Here is a 27605-nt window from a genome sequence, read left to right as displayed (position 1 = left end):
GGTTCTTCACAGGGCATATAACCAATGCATACCTGTCAAGATTAGTGCTGCCAGAAGAGTAGTCCTTGGATCCAGATCTGCTACCATAAAAGGATGATGACTGCAAGGGTAAGAGCCCTATAAAACAAACAAACATAGGAACAACTTAATTCCTAACCAACCACTGAAGCCCAATTAATAAAGAAAAGTATACATTAGACCTGTTTACACTTAACTCTTTTCTCCCTTTTTTTCATTAAAGTTATATAAATGTTAAAAGATCAAATACCGTGGAAAAAATTACTATCGCAAAGAATATTTTCCTGTCCCACAAGCTCCAAAATTTTGCTACTAAGTTCTAACCAATTTTTAAAACTTAAGTTTTTCCGATTTCCTCTGTAACACTAGATACTGTTTTCTACTATTTTCGACTTATTAGTTCTTAACGGTATCAGCTGACTCCCTATTAGGAAAAATTTGGTATTTCCCTATTCTTACTTACTTCCAACCAATTATTACTTGTGTTACTTTAGTTCTACTGATTACCTCTGTAACTTTAAAATACTTAAAACTTCTGTATTTTGTTCCATGAACCTTGTATCAATTGACTACTTTCCTCCTCTCTCTTCCCCATCAATTTTCATAAGATGTACCTTAACTTCAACGTTGTTGAGGCTTATTACATATTTACGTATTGTTTTCAACTACATGTTTATTATAAAAGTTCAAAACCAGTAAGTGGAGTTTACATAATGTTTTATTACTTCAGAAATAAGAATTACATTGGAAATACTTCTTTCTGTAGGAGTCCAATATCTGAAAGATCATTCCTAGAGAGTCTTGATCAAATGAATTCTCTTAAACTCCCAATCAAAATCATGCCGTATTTTAGTTTACTTCAACTTAATTTCAAGTTGACACAATGTGCAAATCAATAGCTGAATCTCTTAGTTCAGAATATCAGAGAGATTGGTTAAGTGTAGGAAATGCTGACAAAAATTCATGGACAGTCTAACTTTTAAATTTTGTAAAAACAGGGTACAGGTCAGGTTAAAACAATTCTTTAAGCAATTAATTTCAAGAGCTTCTAGGACTTCTAGTAAGTGACAACACTTGTAAACTTTAAATTCAACCAATTTAATTCCTTAGATTCATTCTATGGTGCAGGTACTTTGACAATAATAGAGCTTAATTCTAGGCAGTTAAATAAGAAAGAAGGTAAAGTCTAGATTCTTTGCAAACAGAATAAAAGTTCCCTTATATTTCTAGTACTTCAAAAGTATTTTAGTAGAGTACTGGATACAAACTGGTGCCCAAAAACTAGTACCAAATTATGGAGTGTTCCTGAAGAACAGAAAGGTTATGTCCTACTTTAGGATTTTATTGCTAACCTATACAATATACCATATTAAAATAAATGAGTAGCTTATATAAAAACCAAATACTTACCTGATGTCCTATTCTCTTCTGTTTGTTTCAAACTCAGCTGCTTCTCTCGACTGCTGGTTAAATACTTTCTTGAGGGATCTGTCATAGCCTTGTTATTCCTGAAGTTAGTAATTTAATTCAATATAGGTATGTAAAGATACAGTTCTTAACTTTATTTATTTTTTTATTTAATCTTTATTGTATCTTTTCCCCATTACCATTTAGTCCCCTTATACCCTCCTCCCCTACGCAATCACCACACTGTTGTCCACGCCCATGAGTCCTCCTTTTTCACGCAATCCTTCCCCACCACCCTGTCACCCTGCTCTCCATCTATGAGTCTGTCCCCATTTTCCTTGTTAGTTCAGTTAGTTTATTAGATTCCACATATGAGTGAAATCACATGGTATTTGTCTTTCTCTGACTGGCTTATTTTACTTAGCATAATGTTCTCTGTGGTTCTCAGTTTTAAATAGTTGATTAAAAATTTTACATTTCAAGTGCTGAATTCATGGATCTGTTGAAAGTTAGGCTACAAAGTGATAAAAGCCTCAAGAGGTCAGAGACTTAAGCAAATGAAAATCTTTTATTTTCATATGAAAAATAAAATAAGCTTTCATTACCAAGTCAAAAGCCAATCTAATCCTAGTAATTAAGCAAAAATGAATGAGTATTTTTTTACAAAAGTCGAACCAGATACAGCAAGATTATATCCATTTTCTTAGTCAAAAGCAAGAACAGATGAATGACTTAGCTACTAAGACTAAAAGAATCAATTAAGAAGTAAACGCTTCAGGCTTGATACGAAATAGGTTTAAAAAGTAAAACAAACAAAACCCAAAATGTTCTTACAGCCTATAGATTTGAAGTATGATTTACTAAATGTCAATGTCACTTAAATTCTAGTCATTAAGCTATTTTAAGTTCATGAACACGAAGTTAAAATTTCTTAAGCCCCATTTCCCTCTTTATTACTCCCAAACACCTAAACCGGTATAGAGTGAGTCCATTCAGATAAATGCTCATGCTTTGATTAAAAGTGCTTATTTTAGAAGAACCATTATTAATAAAGCCTGTAGCAGACAGATTATATGCTCCATCCAAATTCCCTCTGATCCCATTTTTATATCCCCTCTTTCACACCAATTTAGGTATGTTTTCGACAGCAGTACGTAGGGCTATCCCTCATATTCTTTTATTTTGTTACCTTTAAGGCAGCAGTGCCCAACATTTTGGGCACCAGGGACTAGTTTCGTGGAAGACAATTTTTTCATGGACAGGGAAGGTGGGGAAAGGTGGTGGGGGCTCAGTGGTAATGCAAGTGAGCCCTCTGCTCACCTCCTGCTGTGCATCTGTGCTCCTAACAGGCCAAAGACTAGTACTGGTCTGTGGCCTGGGGAGGTTAGGGACCTCTGCCTTAAGGGATAGTCTGAGATCACACTAATACTTCATTTCCTGTGCTCACTGTCTTGCTCACTCCGGTCCCTTCCTGACAGACAACCCCTCGAGTGGCCCTCAATAAATCACACACTAATCTCCATTTCAGGGTCTGCTCTCTGGAGAACTTCATTTACAACAGATGGAACCAGGCAGCACACCCAAAGGTCAGGATTCTGGAATTGGATTACTTGTTTGTTAATGGCAACATAAATCCCGGTGCTGATGATAATATCTGTTATCCACGGTGTATCTGTATTGAATGGAGATGGGATGGAGTGGAAGAGAATACGGCTTATGCACTATCTCTAGCATTCAAGAAATGTGGTAGACTGCACGACGAATCTTTCTGGAGTTAAATGTTCTAAAACTGGATTACGGTGATGACTGCAACAACTCCATAAATTTACCCAAAATCACTGAATTGTACGTTTAAAACAAGTGAAATTTTATGGTGTATATAAAAATGTAACTCGATAGTGTTGTTTAAAAAATGTCCCAAATTACTTCCCTTTTTCTATCAAAGTCGTCCTCCATCCCATCAAGAAATGCAGTCTCTTTCCCAAAGGATGCTACAGACACTACAGTGCGTAAGTCCTGATCCAATGGCTAAATGCACCTTGCAAATTTCCACTCCCTCTCTCCTGCCACTGCTATGTAAATAATTCCAAGTTAACCTGCGAGATGATGAGACATCCATGGCCAATCACCCTCATCACTCCCAACCACTAGCCAGCCAATGGCCAGTCATATAAGGCCATCCTAGATTAGCCAACCACTAGCACAACTCACCAAATGACGACGAGTGCGTGAGAAAATGAGAGAATTCAGCCACACTCCAAGCATGGCCAAAAAACCAGAACCAATGAAGTGACCATTACTTGTAAAGAATAAATAGCTACAATTTTAAGCCACTAAGTTTTCGAGTGGTTTGTCATATAGCTAAATATAACCGATCCAAGTAATGTTAAGTAAACAATAATCAAAGAATATGGAATTGATTGATCGTTGCTATGAGTATGGATTCACTCAAGAGTGAAAATTATGGGCTCAGCTGAACCAAAGACCAACTTAAGGACAAAGACACCATGTAGAATTGCTCTCCCAACGAGAGTTGCAGCCCAGATCCTTAGGATTTGAGAGCAACACTTTATGGCAGAAAATTGTGTATCATTTGTAAAGTATGCAAACTATTCCTGGCAAATTACAGGCCCTGAAAGAGACTGAGCATCTGACTATCAGTTATCAAGGGACTAGGCAACCAGAGCCAGCCATCACAAGCTGGATGCTCTCATACTGATGAAGTTGCAAAATCAGGTAGTTACAGTAGTAATCCATCATAAAATGTATTTGGTACATCTTGGATTAGTTCTAAGTAAGCAGGAATAAATAACAAGAACAGACTTTATGACTAACTGAAAGAGAGAAACCTGGGCCTGATTCATGGGTGAATCATCTTGGAATAAAGACGGTTCAGTAAGGAACCTCTTAGTGCTCTCATGTTCAGTTTTACTATGATTGGGCAATTATGGCAACCACAGCCTGACAAGTATGTGGTAACCAACTCAGACCCCTGAGAAATGAAGATCTCAATCATACCACCAGGCAAACCATCAAGAACGGCAAATCTAGAATGGGTGGTAGAAGACGGAGATGATAGTATCAGTTACAGCCTTAAGGCTGTTGCAGCAATAAGGACTGTAGCCTACCCCACTGACCCTCCTTTTGCAAGAGTCTCACCCGGAAAACTGGAAAGCATGATGTGAAGAATCTGTGATAAAATGGAATGAAATTAATCGTGATGCTCCATCAGAGCCCCTCACATCCTTTTTATACTTTTTATACCTCCACAGTACATGTTTTCAACAGCCAGCACCGGCAGTTCTACAGAGGACTGCTTTGGGCTACTTCAAATATTTTGACCATCTGGGCAAAGCCAAAGTCCCAGGCAGCTGTTAACCAAAGACTGCAGTGTGGGAACATGAAAGCCCATGTTCTTTACCTCAGGTTGGGAGAAGCCCACAGTTCCCTTGTTGGATCAAGATGAAGCCTACTCTCTGTAGGACCTTTACCTAAAATCATATCCTTGGCTGGTTTCCTCCCCTTCCCGATCTTGCTTTCCTCACTTTGTTACTGATCTCCCCATGAGCACATCTTTAATAAGATACTTGCACAAGTATATTCATCCAAAGACTGCTTCTAGGAAGCCCAAACTTAAAAAATCTAAGTGTGATTGTGTAAAAAGTATTATTAGTTCAAAACAATGATCAAAAAATGCAGGGCTCATCAGACAGGATTCTAAGTGGAACCACTGGGACTTCTTCCCCAAAGTGTGGTGAATATGGTCAACCGGCATGCAGCAGTCCATTACAACCACCTTTTGTGTACTTCCCTGTTCTACACAAGCCAGAAAGCTAAAAAAGCTGTATTTCCAAGTTAGTGTTCAGGATGTGATTTAATATAAGGCAATTACACGTACTTGTACAATATCGGGAAAGTGGAAGTCTGCCAGAGGTCATGTGTTCTACTTATGATGACAAACATCATCTTGAAAGTGTCTGTTTTTTCTGCACAGGATTTCCAAACTTGGCAGTGGCAGCATGGTTCTATAGATAACAGCTTTGACAGCAGCTTCCAATTCAGCTGTTAACTTCATGAGAGCCAGAACATCTTTAATGACCTAATCTGGGGCATGGCTCTCAAAAACCATTCCTGAAAGCTTAATCTAGCAGGAGTGTCCAACCTGTTGGCATCTCTGCGCCACAATGGAAGAAGAAGAGTTGTCTTGGGCCACACATTAAATATACTGCAACATGTAATCACAAAAAAAAAATCTGTTTTAAGTAAATTTACAATTTTGTGTTGAGCCTCATTCACAGCCATCCTGAGCTCCGTGCAGCCTATGGGCCGCAGATTGGACACCCCTAATCCAGAGTCTACCTTTTCAGCTTTCTTAATGACTCTGTAAGCCATATAATACTCTCTCTCTATTCAAATACCTTTGTGTGTGAGCAAGCTAGAAAAACTTTTGCCCCCTACAACTGGACCCGGAAAACACATTTTTTTTAAACCAGAAGTGAGATGCAACCATACAAATCTCAAATATGTACTACAAGCTTAGGAGGAAAGTAGAAGGTAAGGACACAAATATTACAGACTGGAAAGCTGGTGACTGTTGTTATATCTCAGCAAAATATTTATTTTTTTATATTTATTTTATTTTTTGTATATTTATTTTTTTCCATTACCATTTAGACCCGTTACGCCCTCCTACCCCCTAGAAAACACCTCACTGCTGTCCATGTCCATGAGTCTGTTTTCCTTTCAGCAAACATTTATAAAACTGTTAACTGTAATGTCTTGGGAGGCAGACCTCATACTTCCTAAACCTATAGCTCTAGAGAAAAAGATTGAGATAATAAGAACACTGGTCTGTGTTAGTGTTTACTGCCTGCAGCAAGATCATATTTGAGACGAATAAATTTGGGTAAAAACTAGCCAGCTTGCAAGCACTGTGCTGACGACCTAGAATTGAAATTATCTGGTAATTTGAGACCATATGGAACTAAAGAAAATGCAATTACTTTGGATTCTCAAACTGGGGCAATAAGAGATAAATGGACACGTAGCTTTGTGAAATAACGCTGATGTTAATATAAGGGGAAACTGGGTGAGGGGTACATGGGAACATTCCATTTCATCTCTGTAACTTTTCTATAAATCTAAAATTACTGCAAACATTAAAAGTTTTATTAAAACAAACAAAGCAAAAAAAACCCCTCCAAAATACTGGTCCACATTCTTTCTGGACTCTGTAAAAGCCTGCTTGTTCTTCCTTTAAAGAAACTTCTAGATTTCTAAACACTTATTCCAGAACAGTACCAGCATGAAGCAGGCTACAAAAGCTTGCATGGTCCCAAAGAACAACACAGTTTCCAAGACCTTCAGCTATGGCCTTGAAAGGTAACAAAGTAAACCTACCAGAGGACAAAGCCAGGAGTCATATGGAGTACAATGAACAAGGGTTTCTCCCAGAGGAGAAAACAGAGACTGCTACATGGGCTAATCAAGAATTTACTCCCCGGCCTTCACAATTTCTACCTAGCAAGATTTTACTATTACTATAGGTCAGTGACTCCTCCAGTTTCCTATTCTCATCTTTTCTCAATGTAAATTTTTATTGTGGACATTCTGTGCTTACTCCAGCAATGTAGAGGTGTACCTCATTTTATTATGCTTTGCAGACACTGCATTTTTTAAAACACATTGAAGGCCAGATCCTCTGTCAGCAAAAAGATTATGAGCCACTAAAAGCTCAGATAAATAATGGTTAGCACTTTTTAGCAGTAAGATATTTAGACAAGGTGTATATATTTTAGACATAATGCTATTGCACACTTACTACAGTAAAAACATACACACTGGGAAACAAAAAAGATCGTGTAATTTTATTGCAGTATTTCCTTTACTGCAGATATGCTTGTATAATTTGTGTATGAAGATGAGAGTGGGGAATGCAGATTATCTTGCCTTTTTGTTTTTAGGTATCAGACCATAAGTCTCACAGTCCAAAAAAGCACACCTAGACCTTATATAGAGGACTGCACATCACCTAGAGATCCTGGACTTGGATCTGGATATAAGAACTAAATGAGGCTTGGAGGTTGTCTCCATTAGGGTGAGAGGGTAAGAGTGTTCTCTGTGTACGGGAAAAGAGAGAACAGGGGTATTTCTATGGCTAGAGGGTTAAACTACAGCAGCCTGTTAGTTGTCTCCAAGTAACCATGGTACCCTTCTGCTATTGTAAATCTGAGCTAGGCATATTTACCGGACTTTCTTATATCTTGATGTAACCATATGACTAAGTTCTGGTCAATGGGATATACATAAAAGTGGTGTGGCCCTGTCTGGGTAGTGCAGTTGGTTACAATGTCATCCCAATACTCCAAAGTTGCAGCTTCAATCCCTGGTCAGGGCACATAAAGGAAGCAACCAAGGAATGCATAAATAAGTAGAAAAACAAATTGATGTTTCTCTCTCTCCCCTCCCCTCTCTCTTTGAAATCAATAAAAACACTTTTTTACAAAAGTGGTTTGTACAACTGTACAATTTCCAGCCTAAAAGGAAAGCAGTATGCTCTCCCTTGTTCCTTCCTTCCTCCCCAGTAAGAATGCAGACATAAGAGCAAAGGCTGAAGCAGCTACCCTGGTTCACAAAATGGAAGCTACTTATTAAAGGAGGGTGGATCAACAAGATAAAAGGAATCTGAGTCCATGGTGATTGTAGTTTCAGATACCACACCAGCCCTATTACCTACCCAGAGATTTACATCTATTACAGCAGCAAAACAAGATCCCAATTAATATATAAAGTTTCTTCAGCTTTTTCCCAATTCCTTTTGGTGACCCTCTTGACCTTGAATACCAATTAACCATCAACTGATTTTTGTTGAGGTGTTAATTGAGGTATTAAACTGATAACTAGTAAGTTTTCTCCCCTCAGAAATATAAAACTTAAAAAAAAAAAAAAAGATCCTCCCATGAGGAAGAAAAACGTGAGCTGGTCACTATCCTGCTGCAGGTGTATATACTTTTGTTCAGCCTAGAAAATAGCTCTAAAAGACTGACGCTCCATGCCTAGAACCTATGTAGGGTTTACATCCTTTTACCCCAAAGTTAACTTTTCACATGAATAAGGTAAAGAAATTTTTATAGGTAAAGGGAAGAAGAAAAGAAGGGGTTCACACTAAAAGAACGTATAGCAGAAAACACTTATTTAGAGTTTTTCAGCTCTATTCTTCCTCTAAGTACTACAGATTTTTTTAAAAAGCTACAATGGGAGAAGTGCAATGAAATGATCACAGTAATAGCACTGGCCAAAGCTTCTCTCTACTGACCCTACAATCTACTATCACCAAAATGCTTTTCATTCTGCTCTTCTATCTTTGGAATTCCCATAAATTGAATAATCTTCCCTAGTGGTTGTAATTATCAATATAAGAAACACTGATCTAAAGCCCTAAAGGTTCTTAAAGCAACTTACGATGATGAATCATTTTCCTTAGGGTAATCTTCATTCAACTCTGAGCCAGATAGCATTCTTTTCCTCTTTTCAGTTCTACAGAGAATAGAAAAAAGGCTGCTGGTTTAAAAAGCAATAATTCTTATTAAAAAATATAAACCAACACACTCAAGGACAGGAACTGTGACTACTGCTATCTAATTCTCTACACCAGTTAAATTAATATATAATATTATCTGCAAGCTCAATACATGTCATTGACATAAACCACATAAGACAGATACTAATTATCTACCAAAAATGCACTCTACACTTTCTTCTTCTAACATACTTTACTCACTGGACAATCTCCTTTTTCTCAAATTACTGGTCTTTCTAAAAGGCCTAAAAGACATTTACAAACAGGTATAGCTAATGACGAAGAAAGAAAATCCATCTTTCATACCTATTTTCTAATAACCCTGATCTAAGAGGTGTTGATGTGGATGTCAAAGAGGGAATCGTCCGGGAGACAGTTATTCCACTTCCTGCTGCAGTCTTAATTGATCCTCTACCAGGATTACCAAGAACTTTTCGAAACGGAGTATCATCTTTAGTTTCCAAATTTCCTCTTTTTGAAGAGGCCTGTAAGAAAGTTTGATAGCAAACCTTTAAATTAATTGGCATTCTTTTAGACCAGTGATTTTTAAGGAATAAACTTAAAAAAATACCGACAACTACAGACCCATCTCCGGAGATTCTAACCTAATTGGTCTGGGATGAAGTCCATTCATTATTATTTTTTTAAAACACTCTAGGTGATTCTAATCACCCACAGTTAGTGTCATAAATTGAGCAACACTTTTTCCCTGTTGTACTGTTGTAAACTTAAGTATTCCACAGCATACCTAGAGGCGGAAGGGAATTTGCTGTGAATTACTGATTAAAAAAAAAAAAGATTCACATACATAAGACATGGTTTTAGTGACCAGGGTGAAAATGAATCTTTAGAGAAAAAAATCCAGCTATAATTATGATAAATTAAAGTGATGTGTCATTGAGTAGTCTCCAACTGGTGACCTCATGAATAAGTGATATCTACATGTCCTGTCCTCAACTGCCCTGCCCAGCTTCTGTACGTAGACGTATGCTTACGACTTCTTTTATGCTGTCAATCCATCTCATTTTTTCTTTCTCTTTTCCTGCTGCCTTCTATTTTTCCCAGTATTACTGTCTTAAAATGACACAGATGTGACAAAAAGGAGCAGTAATGACATTTGGTTGCCACAGTTTAAATGCCAAGTCACATGTACTTCATATGACATTTGAAGGGGTTCCAGTTTGGAGGAATGAAACAAATGTATGTAATGATAAGGAAAATGAGAGTGAGATAGAGATCACGGGCAGAAGCTGAATCAAAAAGTCTACTACCGTAAAGACACAGCAAGAACATTTAGAGAAAACAGCAATTAAAAAACAGATGATGTGGCAGAAGTACATTTACAACTGTTTGTATGGAAAATAATACAATAATTAATAAATAATAACACCAAAATACACTCTGTGTTTTACATACAACTATAAAACTCTTTTTGCTATACCTTGTATTAGTTGGGAAATAAGGCTTTTGACCAGCATTCTGCCAAGATAAGTTTCATAACTTACTATGAGGAGCTATGAAAGGTATTTCTCTATGAAAGGTATTCCCAATAACTTTCTACAAAATTACAATATTAGGAAAGAAAAAAAATCTCTATGGTCATTTTAACAAACAATTTAAAAAAGGAGTATTTATTTTCAAAATGGTGGTACATTCTCAAGATTCAAAAATCAAAATACTATATAAAAGCCATATACTGAGAAGTCTCATTATCACCCCACTGCCATCCACCCCAGTTCTTCCACTTCCCATTCTCCTACCACTTATAAACCGATACTTATCCTTACTATGTACAATACCTTCTATTATCTTCTCTTCTTTCCTTTTTTATTTAATGCTAGTCAAAACACACAAAATTCATTTTATAATCCCAGTAAGGGGAAGTTATTTGTAAAGTTATTCTGCTACACATGATAACACTGAGTTGGCCAAAAAGTCCGTTCATTTTTTTCCATAAAAGACACATTTTTTCATTTTCACCAGTAATTTTATTGATTTGGATATTTTGAGCATGTTGGTTATCTCCCACATGGTATAACGTTGATTGTTCTCAATGTCTCAACTTTATTACTATTAACTTCAACTGGTCTACCTGACCATGGAGCATTGTCCAGTGAGAAATCTCCAGCACAAAACTTTGCCACTACTTTTGATATGTTCAATCAGTCACAGCACCTTTTCTGTGCAGTGCAAAAATTTGTCTTTTGCATTTCGTTGCATTTTTACCTTTCTTGAAATAATGAAGCAAAATACACCAAAAGTGGAGTATTTTCTTCCATCTTTACTATTAAAACAGTTACACAAAAATTCACCAATTTTGATGTTGTTTTTTAAATGCACACTGACATGACAGCTGTCACGATACAATCTAACAAAATTGTTCTGAATGAAGTTAGAGACAACTAAACACTATTAGAGCCATCTTACAGGAAAAAAAAAAACAAACTTTTTGGCCAGCACAATACTTACACATTTAAATATTCCAACAGTTTAAATTTCTACCTATAAATGGATGAATCTCAAAGTAATTATGCTGAGTGAAAGAGTCAGACAAAACATATTACACATTGATCTCATTTATATAAACTCTAAAATATGCAAATTAATCTGCAGTGACAGAAAATAAATCAGCTGTGGCTTCGGGACAGGTACCAGAGAGGGAGAGAACTACAATGTACTCAATGTCAGTTATACCTCAAATAAAATGTTTAAAAAAAAAAACCCCTATCCTATAAAAAAGAAACTAACAAAAATGAAATATTACTCATTGCTTATCCCAGTAAATGGACTAAGTAATCACCTTTCTGTACAACAGAATAGAATTCATCAGTTTCCAAGTTTCTCTTTATGCCTGGTTTCCCTTTGTAAAACAAATTAAGAGAGATACAGGACAGCTCAATTGCAATAGTGCACAGCAAGTCTCATGACTGGCTAGATAGTATTTATGAAAGAAAAACTATTTAAAAAGCAAACAGAGACTTCAGTAAGAGTCTGGTATCATACTGTGTAGGGGCAAAGTTCATAACGTAGAACAGGCACGAAGAACATCACAGAAGTAGTAGCAGCAAACACTGACTGGGTAGTAAATATGTGGCATTGTGGACTAAGAACTACATGCATTATCTCACAGCAACCCTGAAAACATTAATGCTCAATTTTACAGATGGGTACTAAGTCTCAGGATACTTAAGGGACTTCTCCAGTGACCCACAGTTAGTGTCAGCACCAAGTCTCAAATGCACATTTAACTACAAAGCAATGCTTTTAAAAACTACACTTTACTGCATTTCATCATGATGACCATGAGACTCTGAGCAAAGGTTAAATTGTGTTCAGTAAAACTGTATGTAAGAAGTGAAGAAATGTGAAAAATTTTAGAAAGACTCTCATAAAAAGTCAAGAGATTGAGATAACTAAAATGGTAAATTTCAGGTACGTGGGAAACACCCTTGTGACAATGCCAGAATTATTAGGCATTATAGTCTGAATTCTACCTTTTGCAATTACATTATAGAATATCTATGATTATCACTTTTTTTTAAAAGCTAAGAATATTAAAATGAACTTACCTGATTGTCTGAGTAAGAAAGCTGCCTGTTGGTTTCCTTCTGTGAGGTCCTGCTTCCCAGAATAGCTCCAAAACTACCAGACCCCTGAGGTTTCATGGCTGGTGCAAAAACAAACAAACAAATAACCCCAAATCACTTATTTTAATAAAGAGATACGTCATTATATAATATTGTAGAAATAAATCAAGCACTGATTAACCAATTCTTTCTGAACAGAAAGTACATCTGATATAAACAGTAATTAAAATTTAGAGCTAGTCTCAAGCAAAAAAATTAAACAACATGCAAAAAACTGGGAACAACGTAATAGAAGAATAAAATCTTAAGTGCAAAATAAAAAAGCTAGAAATTCTCCTATATTAATACTTGGTAATTAACACTATAGAAAAGTTAGTCACTGTATCTATGGCATGGATACTGACACTGGTTGCTAACAAACCAGAACCAGTGACAAATACATTTCCAACAACATATACTTTAAAACATTTTTTGTAAGTTCAGCAAATGGAACACATGGGTTCTAATCCAAAAAAAAAATCAATGCTGGTTTAACAAACATCCAAGATACTGTATAAATATGAATTTGTAAAATATTTTTTATACTTTAATTCAGTCAATTCCCACTAATGATCATTTGCCATGTTTTAATTTTTAAAAATTGTCAAACATCTTTCATATTTCTTGGACTAATGGTACAATTTTAGTAGAATAAACTCCTCAGACTAAGAATTGCTGTGTTAAAAGATGCTCTGTCTAGGACTTTCAATACTATGCTGAATAGAAGTGGAGAGAGGGCATTCTTGCCTTGTTCCTGATTCTGGAAGAAAATCTTTTAGTTTTTCATCAGTATGACATTAGTTGTGGGCTTGCACATACAGCATTTATAATACCGAGGTAGTTTCCTTCTATTCCTAGTTCATAGTATACTTTATCATGAAACAGTGTTGAATTTTATCAAATGCTTTTTCTGCACTAAGATGATCATGTGGTTTTTGTCCTGTTTTCTTAGTTTGGTGTATTACACACTGATTGATTTTTTTCCAAATCTTAAACCATCCTTGCATTACAGAAGTGGGTCTTGGTGTGTAACCCTTTTAACGTGCTGTTGAATTTGGTCCACTAGTATTTTTGTGAGGATTTTTGAATAAATATTCACCAAGGATACTGGTCTGGAGTCTAGTAATATTCTTTTGCAACTGCTAATGTCAGACCTTGAGACAATTAGTGCTCACCTGCATTAAGTCTGTTTTGATGGACTGCATCTAGAAACAATCTCATTTCCTCTGCATCCTTACTTGGTACTTTGTCAATAGACAAGAAGCTGTTATCTTGTAGTGTTAACATTAAACGGCTTTGCTTTGCTCCACTGGGTCGAAGTACCACGTTTTTAATGTTATGACTTAGCTGATCAACACAAAAGAAAAATGATCTTATCATTACAAACACTGATAATGAAGTATGTAATAAGTTGTATAATGAATACTAGACTTTATACTTTATAAGTTACATTTCTTACTTTTACCCACACTGAGTTTTTTTCCCCCAACCAAAAATAGTTCCCATTTCTTGACACATATAAACAGAAAATTTCACCTTTAGCAATGGCAAACAGGTAGTATTAACATTTATTTTACATTGTAACCCTAGCAATCTTGTTTTGTAGTAGGGAATTGCATATTTTCAGGTTACAAAGTTTTAGAAACTAGTGGGTTAATTTTCAGATTCTGGATGGCTATACCATCACCATTTTAGAAAGCCATAGTAGATTAGGGGATTTCTATTTCTTTTAAACAAAAGCTTGTAAGATATCTGGCAAATGGTTTAAGTAGCTCAATGTGAAAAGGACATACATTGAAAAGGACATACATTAATACATATAGTTTGTATTAATTCAAACTATAATCCTCAAAAGAATTCCACCACTCAACCACACAATGAAATATAACTTTATCAGTATTCAAACATGTTTTTCTTTTCTCACCGTCTAAGCACACTCATTTCAATTTTATTCAATCACAAAGAACATGAGCACCCTGAAACTATCTTAGCTTACTCTTCCCACTCCCCAGAACTGGTTCAATAACTTGTCTTATACTTCTCCAGATTCTCGGTAGTTACCCTGAAGTGACAGCTTTTCTATTCTTTTGGCTGAAAGTTTTCTAAGACTAAATTAGTAAATCTTGCAGTTTCTTCATTATCTAAATAATTCTTGTCCATCAGGCATCCCTGCTCTATAACATTATCCTTCAGCAAGCATATACAAAGGTTTCTAAAGCTGCCTTTTGCTGAAGATACACTCTGAACAACATAAAAAAGTAAAAGCATTTCATAATTTTTTAATTAGGAAAAATTGGCCTTTGTCTATTTTTATATAAAAATGAAAAAACAATCTTACCAGACTTATATATAAATTTTAAGTGATATATAGGTCTTAAATTCAAGTTCTTGAGTAGAAATTTTATCATAAACACAGTAACTGGTTTCAGATGCTTTAACTCCAAAACATAAACGAACACTTTAGTATCAAAATGAAAATAGATCACAGAAACCCATTTTTTTCAGTCAATAGATCACTTTTTAAAAATAAAAGTTAAACATGAGGAGAAACATTTTGTTAACAAGGTGAGAATAACCTTGAACTTGACTGCTTCAATAACTGAAAACTCTCTCTAATCCCACAATTTTAGTAACTACCCATATGGTGAGGTCCCCCAATTCTTTCTCTAAGTGCACACCTCTCTCCTGGAGCTCTAGTCCTGTTCACCTAATGCACACTGGACACCAATATCTGGATGCCTGATACCTCAGACAACTCATCTCTCCCAGTCCCCAATCTTCCCCTCCGATCCCTATCACAGAGGATAATAAAGGGACTGCCATCCATTCAAAAACTTGGGAAATCCCCCCCAGACTCTTTTCTCTCTCAATTTCCCCAAATATAATGAATTAAGTCTTTTTAAATTACTCCAAATCTATCTTTTCCTCCTCTTGCTTCTCCCACTGTCTTTTCCTTTATTCATGACTTTCATTCCTAATTTAAACTCCCACAATAACTTCCTACATGTCCTCATTCTCCCACTATCTCTTGAAATAAAGTCATCTGCTTAACCCTCAAATAAAACTGAACTTGAGATTCTTGGCTCCTTAAAATTTAAGCTTCCTTAGTATGACAAATAAAATATTTCAAGATCTCATTCCTATCTAGCTCTTAAGTCTCTACATCTGCTACTCACTAATGTCCACTTATTTTAAAATAATTTTCTGGTTCTCTGAGTATTGATTCACACTTGCAAGTGTTTGTCCATGTACAGAAATCACCTCTACCATGTTAGGCAAATTCCTACTAATCCTCTAAACCCTCAGAGCATAAACCACTCCATTCTTTGTGTTACCTTGGTATCTCTGAAATACTTTTTTTTAATAATCAAAAACTTTTCTTTAATTTTTAAAAATTTTTAAAAGATTTTATTTATTTTCAGAGGGGAAAGAAGGGAGAAAGAGAAACATGATGTGTGAGAGAAACAGCAATCGGTTACTTCTCTCATGTCCCCAACTGGAGACCTAGCCCATAACCCACACATGTGCCCTGAGACCGAGAATCAAACCAACAACCATTTCTTTTTATGGCTGAGTAGTATTCTATTGCACACATATGTACCACATATTTTTGAAATATTTTTACAGCTGAGAATGCATGTGAATCAAAACAACAACCAATGTATTGGGCCACATCAGCCAGAGCTAAAATTTATTTTTAATTATAGTTTAGTTTCAGGTGTACAACAGAGTGATTAGACATTTATACACCTAAGTGATCACAACAATAAATCTAGTACCCATCTGTACTATCCACAGTCATTACAGTATTACTGACTATATTCCCTATGTTGTACTTTACATCCTGTAGCTATTTTTCTAAATGGCAGTTTGTATTTCTTAAATCTCTTCATCTTTTTTGCCCACCCTTCCACCCTCTTCCCATATAGCAACCACCAGTTTTTGTTCTCTGTATCTATGAAGTTTTGTTTTGCTTTGTTGATTTAATTATTTTGTCATTTTTAGATTACACATATAAATGAAATTATATAGTATTTGCCTTTCTCTAACTTATTTCACTTAGTAAAATACCCTCAAGGTCCCATCCACGTTGTGGCAAATGGCATGATTTCATTTCTTTTTATGGCTGAGTAGTATTCTATTGCACACATATGTACCACATCTCTTTGAAATATTTTTACAGCTGAGAATGCATGTGATTTTAAGTTTGAGAGGAAAAGTGTCCCTTCAGCTCTCTATTCTTAGCTCTTAGCACAGTATCCTCCACAGCAATCTCTAGGTGGCTAATGAATGCTGAATGCAAAATGATCTAGAACTGAGATGAAGGTGGAATCACAAGTGGAATGATTATGCTCTTAAAGATCTATGTTTGCTTAAATATTTAAACACTTACTCATCGCTAATTTGGGCTGAGGACTGAAAAACTAAATTTATATGTGGAAAAAATCTTTCACTGAGATGAGCATTTAGTAGACATATGTATGTGGCAGAAATTACTGTTTCTATTACCCATGTCACCACTTCTAATCTATTTAAGAATATCTTTAGTGTTCACAGCTCTTTTTGAATTTTCTAGTGGGTCTTCCTGTTCTAATGGTTTAGACATCCCCCCCCAAAATCTTTGATACACAAAATCATAAGCAATTTATTTTCATAGTTGAAAAGCAAAGACAAATGGAAATTTTACCTCGGCTCAGGTTCTCACACATAAAGTTTTACATATTGTTCTTTAATAGGGTACTTTAGAATGAATATACTGTTGTATAATTTAATTAACAAATGTAGAAATTTAGAGTACAGAAAAATATAAGTAATACATTATGTCCTTAACGCATATTGAGATGAGTAGTTCTTGATAAACAGTGTAGAATTAAAAACAAAATTACCTATTTTTTGCAGTGCTAAAATAATGAGGTCTTTTAAAAGTTTATAATTAGAAGAGTTGTAAGAATGACCTTAAATAATCATCCTTGAATGGTCGGTACCACCACTCTGGCAGGATTATTTAGAAAGTAAACATTAAGCTAACACTAAGAAGTCCTAGTAAAACTAACACTAAATAGTGATGAATCTATCATATGTGTTAAAGAAGAAAAAAAAAAGAATAACTATAGTTATCCTAATGTGTTTTTTAAAATAGCTTAGACAGATAGTATCTAAACTCAGTTCCTCTCATCTTCCTCCCACCAGCTTTCTTTTCAATAATGGTAACTAATTCTGCTCTTTATTATACATTATATTGCTGCTGAATAATTTATAAAATATGAGTGCAACAGTATCAGGGTCCTGGAAATAAAAAATAAGAAAAATTAATCTAGTAGGAAAGCTACCATGATCAAGGCTATGATTAAAGATCTATTTCAAATCAAAATTTGGTAATACCTGAAATATCCTTGGAATTCCTCCAGTATTGTAGTGAACAACTAGGCTAACTTTATTCTCTTTTTCCACAATTTCAAAGGATCCTTCTTTCCATTTTGTAATCCCAGTCTGCATACTTCGAATTCTGATAGGACCATGTATCTTCAGAGGAGACATATTTTCTTTAAAAATAAATTGCTTCTAGCCAAATTTTAAAGCAAAAATATACCTTCACCTGACAGATTCTGAGAAAGAAAAATAAAATAATTATTGATTAAAATATTTAATGACCTTTTCCTTATGTCCTACCTTATGTCCTTTACTACATTTCCATAAACCGTATTTTATCATACATCCTCTAAGGCCTTGATTAGCTCGATGAGACAGGTAAGAAAGACGACTAAAGTAGTCACTGACGTTGAGTGCATGAATCAAACTGACATTTAGTTCTTCTGTAGACATTCTCTTCCTTCCCATATGTCCAGCACCTGCATCTAAATTTTGCATTTTGCACCATTTACAAATCATATTGCTGCCACTAAAAGCATGCCAAATGGGACTACTAAAGAGTCCATCCTCAAAGTGACCCGCTTTTACATTCCCTCATGAATGCTAAAGGGTCTTGAATTTCAAATATAAGTAAAAAAATATTTTCAGTTAGCTGACTCCATTTCTTAGAATATAGATCCCCCCAAAATATCAAATCATATCACTAAGTAGTCTAAGCATATCCACATGTATAGAAGACATTAAATGAATACAAAACTGTAATCATCATCAAATTAGTTTAACTTCCAGAATTATTTGATAAATAATTTATTTCCTAGGGAAAAATAACAAAACCCATCTCCCTAAGAGCCACCTATCACTTATGTTTAATATTACCATTCCTGGCAAGATTCTTTTATCAATTTTATCCATGACAAATATTCAAATTTCCCAAGTGAACTTCTAACACTTAAAAATGGCTTACAACAAAAGAATGTCTAAGACTCTTCAAACTAACCTACCAAGTGTCAACAAGTAGAATTCTAGTAACAGCACAATGCTATTAAATAGTGCATGTATTATATAATACCGCCACATACCTTCCAGATACCTTTATGATGAATTGCAAATCGAATTGTATCACATACAATGTTAAAACAAATTTTATTTATACTCTTTTCAAATCTCTAAAAATATTGCCTCTAACACAGATTCTTGTTTATAATAAATTAAAAAGTCATTAAATTTTGCATCTGCCAAAACAGCTTAACTAGGAAAGTTTTTAAAAAGTAGTATACAAAGTAAAAACATACTAGGTCTAGATATCAGGAATCACCTCTGCCACTCCTAGTTTGTAACTTATCTTTTCTAACCACTAGTTTTCTCAATTGTAAAACAGGAACAGTGAACGCTATAGTGTTGCAAAATTAAATAACACACATTAGGCACTCAACAGACTCCAGCCTTAATAAGAATGAAATTAGTGTCCACTTTCTGAATTTATTCCTTGTCTGCAACACCTCTTTTTCCAAAGATGCCAGATAAATAAGTTAACAGGGGTTACCAATTCAACAGTCTATAGGGGCCTGGAAGGTTACATAAATGACTTAGGCAAAATATGAAAACTGTTATTCAAATTTAGCCAATTTTGTCATGTGAATATAGTGTGCTCAGCATTGACAGATCATCTAATTTTTTTATAAAAAAAATTAGTGAGAGAAAATGGGTGAGAGAAAAGTGAAAGGTAGCTAGGAAAGGCTTCTTAAAAAAGATAGTATCTAAGTTGAGCCTTGATTTTATAGACAGGAGAAGAAATAGTGGGAATGGGGAAAGTACATTAAAATCCTGTAGACACTGACCAGAGTGTGCAAAGGTATAGTGGCATGAGAACATGTGGCATTTTTAGGGAAATTATAAGTAGTTCAGATGGCTGGATTTGGAGAGCCTGTTGGGGTTCAAGACATAAGGAGGGCCGGCATCACGAAGGGAGTTTATGTCGTGCTGTGTCATCTTATTGTGAGGGCAGTGGGGAGTCACTGAATAATATTAAGGAGGAAAATGACGTGATTTGATCTGTTCAAATTTACATCTAAATTTTTAGGTAAAACTGCCCATTTTTAATTATGGGCAATGAATTAAGTTATTTTTTTAAACTACAAATCAAATAAAACCCACCTGTAGGCAGGGTACAGCCTGGGGACCGCAGTTCGAGGCCTCTATATACTGTACATCAAATAACTGGGAATAAAACAGAAAAAGAGATGTGAAAACACTTTGAATACTTAAAAGGTGTTATGCATTTTAAGTCCTCTATTACTATTCACTTAACTCACTAAATTTGTTGAGTGCCCACTGTGGCCAGATTTAGATAGTATAATTTACTGGGTATATAAATCCATCAAAGTATTTTAGTAGAGTCCAATGCTGTTTATAGCCAGTCTGTTAACATGACATTTTGCTAAAACCAGGAATTATAGAAATTTGGGTCAGCAATGTGTGTTTGTAATATATTTTTTTGGCAATTAATAATTTGGTGCTTCCCTGTTTGGGTATGTCCTTGAGATTTTTTTTCCATTCTGTCTCTTAACACTGCCAGTAATATGTGTCCCCTCCTATCCCAGTTGCCCATGCCAGAAACATGGGAGTTTCTTTGACTTCCTTCTTGGTGATTAGTGGTATTGGGTTGGAAATGGAAGGTCAAGGTAGAATACTGTCAATTCTACCTCCATATACCTTCCAGACATCTTTATAATGAACTGCAGATCAAATCACGTCATTTTCCTCCTTAATATTATTCAGTGACTCCCCACTGCCCTCACAATAAGATGACACAGCACGACATAAACTCCCTTCGTGATGCCGGCCCTCCTTATGTCTTGAACCCCAACAGGCTCTCCAAATCCAGCCATCTGAACTACTTATAATTTCCCTAAAAATGCCACATGTTCTCATGCCACTATACCTTTGCACACTCTGGTCAGTGTCTACAGGATTTTAATGTACTTTCCCCATTCCCATTATTTCTTCTCCTGTCTATAAAATCAAGGCTCAACTTAGATACTATCTTTTTTAAGAAGCCTTTCCTAGCTACCTTTCACTTTTCTCTCACTCATAGCCACACGGAGACTGTTTAATGTTTCTCTATTCTCCTGTTGCACCCTGTTCTTACTTCTAGTAGAGCATTTATCACATTATATTACATAAACTGTCTGTTTACCTCTTTGTCTCTATCTACACTGTTATTTAAAGACAGAATATGTTCTTTAATCTTCGCATCCCCGTTAGAACAGTGTCTGATGCACAAGTAACAAACTCACTATTCAAGAATAATGAACAATAACAAAAAAGAATAATGAACAAATCAGTACTACCAATCTAATTCAATTTGCTGTTAAAATATACAACAGCAGATACTGGATCCTTTATATACAGCCTTTGTATACATAAATCCTTTATATACAGCCAATATAGGATTTTTACTAAATCCTATACAAGAGTATCACTATGCACAGTATTGCATAACTCATCTTTTGGATGCTTAAGTTTTTTCTATGCGCATCTTAACTTTTCCACTAAATGCACAGCTGTTCTCATATCTTAAGATTCAATGAGAAAATCATTTATGAACAAGAATTAATATGCAGTTACAGAATGCATTATTAAAATAAAAACATTAATAAACTTACCTAAACTGGAATTTATTTCATTCATTGCTCAATAAACTCCATTTTAAGGATTTTGTCAAATTACCTCACCTCTTAAAAAAAAGTCATTATGTGTCATGGCACCACATTAAAAGGGAATAAAATAAAATCCCATTATCTCAGTGTTTTCTCTTACAGACCAAAAGTGAGTGAAGGTGGTTAACCTTGAATTCCTCCAACAAAAATATACTTTTAAAAATTAGATTTAACAAAAATTTGAGGTAAAGATTTCAGTGTTCACTAAAGTACATCAGAAATAAAGACTTGATTGGTTACTTCTGTGTCTCTATAATTTTCTCTATTAATTTCGATATAATTCTCAAACATTTGATGCAGAGTTTTGATTAAGTATATAAAATTTTACTTCAGATATTTAACATTTTCTTAACCGTTTCTATTAGCTACCTCTCTCTCTTTTAAGGAAAAACCCCCATGAAGGATACAGGGCATAAAACTGGCCGAACCAGTAAAACTTTTTCTTAATGCCCCTATTTAGTCCATCACCTACTCTTGCGTTAAATGAATTAACTAACTATTTTTGTACATTCATCGTATTTTCAGGGTTTTCTCTAATCAAGAGGAAAAAAACTAAGTTTCTTTTTCAGTATTTAGCATAATCGAGTAATCAAACTTTCTCTGAACCTAGGACAAAGACAAGGTTTCTTTGAACTCTGTAATGCTAATTCACTATCAAAGTGGTATTAGGAAGACGAAATATAATAAAAACTGATGAGATATTCCCCTTTCCCTAAATTTCTTCAAAATTATTAAAATCACCGTTCAACTTTGAGCATTCTATGAAAGCACCGTGACATTGCCAAAATTTTTTCTATACCCTGGACAGATATTTAAATGCTAGTATTTTAGGTACTGTTTTGAAAATATACTTATCCAGAAGGGTATTTTTGTGGTAAAGAAAGCACGCTAAAGCATAAAACTGTTACTACAAAATAGAAGAAAGAAAAGTTAATTCCTGCCAGTGTGCATACTTTTGTAAACATATCTAAAATAAAAACCTTACTTACTTTTTGGTGACTTTTACTAAAAAACTGTATGTAATAACAATTCACCTTTATTCTGATGCTGGTGCCAAAGGCAATGCAATCTTCTTGGGGAACTACTCATATTCTGCAGCTATCCCAGTTCTCCAGAAGCCATCAACTCAGCTAAAGAAAAGATAAGTGCACTTTGTTAAAGAATCAAATTCACAAAATTAAAATTATTTTTAAAAGTGACCATTTATACAACAGACTCACCTTTTCATTATTTAAAAACCACCTAAAACAATGTTCAAGATACACACATGCATGAGAAATAAAACTTTAGGGATCTGTGTGCAAATTGAGGGATTCAGGAAGAGCTACACCTTCATCAATTTGTGTCTTTCTTTATCCCCAGCTACATTTCAAAACTAAGGCAATGAAAAAGAATACATCCTTTGTTGACTTCATAAACATTGTTACATAATGATGTCTTATGTCTTAAAATACTACTTCCACAATGCTGTTACAAATTTCAAAAGGCAAATAAACTTAGTTCTAACTTTTCTTTTAAAACTAACTTTATGGCTTTCTTTCTCAAATTTAGACACCTCTAAAATCTCTCACTGCCTTCTTGAAGGCTGTAATGTCAACTTTAAACTCATTTGTTCACAGTAAAAAATCATTATCCAGCCATTCCAATTTGATAGCACTGTGGTAGGGATACAAATGTGAAAATTATACGGTCCATGCCCTCAAGAGACTCCCCAGACTTCCCTACACATGTCCTTCCATCACGATTCATGGAAAAAAATAAAATAGAACAAATTTTTAAAAACCTTGGCATCAGTGTTAACCTCATTCTCATTTATCTAAAATCTAGTCTTTTTATAACTACTACCCTAACTCAGAAGCATATCACTTTGCCACCATTCCCATCTAATATTTATTACACAACATAAACTAATAAGCACAGTGCTAAATGCCATATATTAGGTACTTTCAGAATAATCCTAAAGGACAGGTATTATTATCTCTATTTACAAATGAGGAAACTGGGGCTTAGAGAGATCAGGTAATTTATCCGTGGTTACAGAGTAAAAGTCAAAAGTCTAACACCAGAACCTATGTTTTTAACTACGACCATATTGCATCCTCATCAATGAAAGTGTCTGCAGCAACCACTTTCCAATGTTCTCAGGATTTTTTCCATACAATGAATCCTTTACCCTCTTAAAAAACTACTCCTTTTTATCTCTTACCAAAGAAAGTATGCACTCTCTTTCTATAACTTTCTCCCTAAAGCAAAGGCAGAGATAGGTGGACCTGTCCTATCTTCTTTTGTACTCCTGCAGCGTAACAGGAACTTTGTTTAAGTGCTAAATACTTGCCACTGATGCTAGTTCCCTCCCAAAGCATTTTTTAAATTTTATTTTATTGTGTTAAGAATACATAAGATGGCTCTCTTAACAAAATTTAAGTGTGTAATAGTCTTCCTAACTATAGGTACAATGCTACACAGCATATCTCTAAAACTTACTCGACTTGATTAACTGAAACTTTCTCCCAAACATTTTTAACAGCTCATCACTGTCTATAAAATAAATCCAAATGCCTCTATGTTTTGCGTTCATATACTCCCTATGTTTTATTTCCTACTTCTCAACAAAAATCTTGTGCACACACATACAAATTACTAAATTTTAATATTTTCTTTCACATCCACCACCAAAAACTTACGTAAATATGACACTTTACCTATTTATGGAAACATCATCCTCACTGGTCTCATAAAGTTTAACTTGTTCTTAAGATATATAAACCAGTGCTCTAATTCCTAAGGGCTTTCTTTCTTAAAACAAATAAAACAAAAATGCACAGAGATAAAATTAGTGTTGTGGCGGAAAGACAGGAGTTGATCTAAATAAAGTTTATCTCCAATTCAAAAAATCTAAAATCTGAGTGTTTTTATGCCATAAGAATGTAAAATGATCCAAAGCAATGAAACCCTTTAGTCTTTTTCTTTTGTGTCCTTTGATTTGTCTACAGAGTGGCTATTCAAATGACAAGAATATTGTTAGGTTGGTGCTTTCAAAAGACATGATGGTTCTTACAGTAAGCTCCAGTTTACTTATTCACTTAACAAATTTTTTAGAAACAAACATAGAATAGTTACTAGCTTATATCCTAGCAGGCGACAGACATTAATCACACAATATATAATTACAAGTTCTAAAAAATAATATAAAATGCAGAATGTGATGAGAGATTATAATACTATACCTGAATTAAGACTTGGAAGTTAGTGATTAGAAAGCATCAAGAGAAGGTTTCTCTGAGGAAGTACCACTTAAGCTGAAAACTGAAGAGTGAGTTTATCTGAAGGACGGTCATGCTAGAACAATCCAGACAAAACAAAAGGTGCAAAAGCCCCGTGACAGAGAATAACCTGGTGTGACTGAAATGAAAAGTAGTATGCCTACAGTTTAGAGACAGAAACGGAGGATGGTGCAAGATGAAGCAGTAAAGCAGGAAATAACCAGGTTATGCAGAATCTTATAGACCATTTTAAGGATTTTGAATTTTACCCTAAATTTAATGAACACTGAGTGATGGAAAATCTGCTGAAGGGTTTTAAGCAGAGAAATGACATGTGACAGCTGAATGGACAAGTGATGTGGTTTGCTTGAGTTTGGAGAGAACAGCAAAAGGAGCAAGAATGAAAGAAAACAGGGCAACTAGGTAAGAAAGTACTGAAGTGATTCAGCTTATGACAACAATTAATGCTTACTAGCCATTTACTGTGTGTCATGTGCTTACTATGGTATATCACTTAACCCTCATAGTAATAAGGTAATGTTTATTTCCATTTTACAGATGAGAATACAGGCTACCAGTGACATTAAGTCCAGGTAAATGAGGACTGTGGCTTGAACTAGAAAAGTGATCCTGAACATGTAGAGAAACAGATTTAAGACATATATTGGTAACAGAGTAAATATCAGTTGAAGAGGGTATAGACGCTGGAAAGCCATTCTGGACTTCTTTGTCAGAAAGAGTGGCTTCCCTCTGACAGAGAAGTCAAGAATGGCTTTCTGGTGTCTAGCTTATGTACATGAATAAAAAGGATGTATCACTTAGTGAAGTGGTATACTGGGGAAGAAAGAATGTGGGTCTGGAGGAAAAGATTAAGATTTTGGTGTGTAGACATGTTATATTTGACATTTCTAAGACAAAATTAAGCTGAGATGTCAAGGATGACAGTGGCTATTTAGATCTTGAACTGAAAACAAAGGGAACAAGCTAGAAATAAAAATTCTTAAGTCATCAATAAAGAAGTGGAATTTAAACCTTAGGGCAGAAAGGGAAGAGTGAAAAGAACAGAACCTGGGACCGCCCCCGGATATTCACTTTTACTCCATCGGACATCTCTCACTAGGATCATTGATTACTTTGACTTCACCAGGCTTCATTCCTCATTCAACTTTACCTTTCAGCAAAATCCAATCCTACTGATTACTTCACCTCTTTTACAAGACTTGTATTCCTCTATTCAGCTATTAAATGCCCAGAATCTCTTAGGGCTCCATCTTAGGTCCCCTTCTTTTCTAGCACTATGCTCTCTTTAGGCAATTTCATCCACATTCATAGCTTTGATTACCATCAAGGCAACGTGGCAAATGACATAGATTCCTTTATCTCTATGTCCATCCCAGAACTCTCCTCTGAGCCCCAACCCTCTATATATCCAACTGCCTACCTGACATCTTCTCTTTTTAAAAAAACACTTAAAGAAAAACTACTACTGTGAGAGAGACAGACACGAAGGGGGAAGGAGGAAGAGGGAGAGAGCGAAACATCTGTTTGTTGTTCTACTTACTTGTGCATTCACTGCCCTGACCAGAGGTCGAACCTGAAACCTTGGCGCATCCAGACGATGCTACAACTAAGTGAGCTGGAAGGCCAGGGCCTTGACATCCTCTCTTAAATATTTCTTCCAGTTAGATACTTCTCAGATACTGGCACCCCAAAACGGGCATTTACACGGGGCCAAATTTTTGAAAGAATTACCACAAAACCACTCCAGGCCAACTCTCCAAAGAGACAGGACTTTATCATCATTTCCTTTCGCGGACCATGAACTGAAACAGGTAAACCTGACAATCTAGTCTTATGACTAGAGACGGGCAGCAACCAAATGCGTGACAAAAATGGAATTCATATCTTTTAGTGAGAGATGGTCAGGAGACGAGAGAAAGTGAAAAACTGTCAAGAGAGTTAAAGAGTAGCCTGTCCAAGGCTTGATGGAGGTGCGGCAACCTAAGTTCCCCTTAGAGGCAGCAGACCTCGTTAAGGGGCGAGCGGCGCAGGGCGACAGCCCCCCGCGAAATGCGGCAGGTTCGGGTTGCAGAGAGAGCAAGTGACAGTAAAGACTAGGTCAAAGAAGGAAAGCCTAGGGGAAGACCCAAGTGGAGTACCGGTGAGGCCAGGGGTGCGTCGAGGGGTTGAGGGCTGCGCTGAAGGGCAGCGGCGAACTCCAGAAGAGTGAACGCCGAGTGGGCGGACCGCACGGGTCAGGGGGGAGGGGGCCTGAGGAAAACGGCTCAGTCGAGAAGCTCGCTGGGCCCGTCTTACCTGTGTCTGCGAGTCTGGAGCTCCGACAGGCCTGCTGGAAGCACGGAGTCCGCGTGGAAGGGAAGGAGAAGGGGGTTAAGAAGGAAGAACCGCCAAACACGAAGAAGAGGAACAGCTCACTCCCCCGAGTCAGGGAGAGCGGCTGATGGCGGGAACTGTGACCACACGCAAACACGCAACGCACGCACGCACACTCGACGCGACCGGACGAGGCGCGTGCGCGCAAGCCTGCAAACTCCGCCCTTCCACGCCCTCGCTCCGCCCCAGCACCGGGTGCAGTCTCGCGGAGGCAGCCCCGCCCCATCTG

The 27605-nt window shown here is 35.9% G+C and overlaps 1 protein-coding gene across 1 annotated transcript in view; it reads right to left on the bottom strand.

Moving 5' to 3' along the window:
- Nucleotides 1–27499, bottom strand: part of USP37 (ubiquitin specific peptidase 37) — a 78532-nt gene extending 51033 nt beyond the window's left edge. The window contains exons 1-10 of the mRNA XM_054585661.1: nt 27299–27499; nt 22754–22849; nt 20155–20217; nt 18013–18236; nt 13806–13977; nt 12574–12671; nt 9311–9489; nt 8887–8961; nt 1429–1526; nt 33–117 (exon numbers count right to left, since the gene is read on the bottom strand). Coding sequence (XP_054441636.1) covers nt 33–117; nt 1429–1526; nt 8887–8961; nt 9311–9489; nt 12574–12671; nt 13806–13977; nt 18013–18168 — 863 coding nt within the window. The 5' untranslated portion in view covers nt 18169–18236; nt 20155–20217; nt 22754–22849; nt 27299–27499. The remainder of the gene's footprint in view (nt 1–32; nt 118–1428; nt 1527–8886; nt 8962–9310; nt 9490–12573; nt 12672–13805; nt 13978–18012; nt 18237–20154; nt 20218–22753; nt 22850–27298) is intronic.
- Between the last annotated feature and the right edge of the window lie 106 nt (nt 27500–27605).

Source organism: Pteronotus mesoamericanus, unplaced genomic scaffold (assembly GCF_021234165.1).
Source record: "Pteronotus mesoamericanus isolate MK-2021 breed Mesoamerican mustached bat unplaced genomic scaffold, CSHL_Meso_final contig_90, whole genome shotgun sequence".
NCBI classification, from domain to species: Eukaryota; Metazoa; Chordata; class Mammalia; order Chiroptera; family Mormoopidae; genus Pteronotus; species Pteronotus mesoamericanus.
Note: the sequence above shows the minus strand (reverse complement) of the source record. Positions and strands in the feature narration are given on the sequence as shown.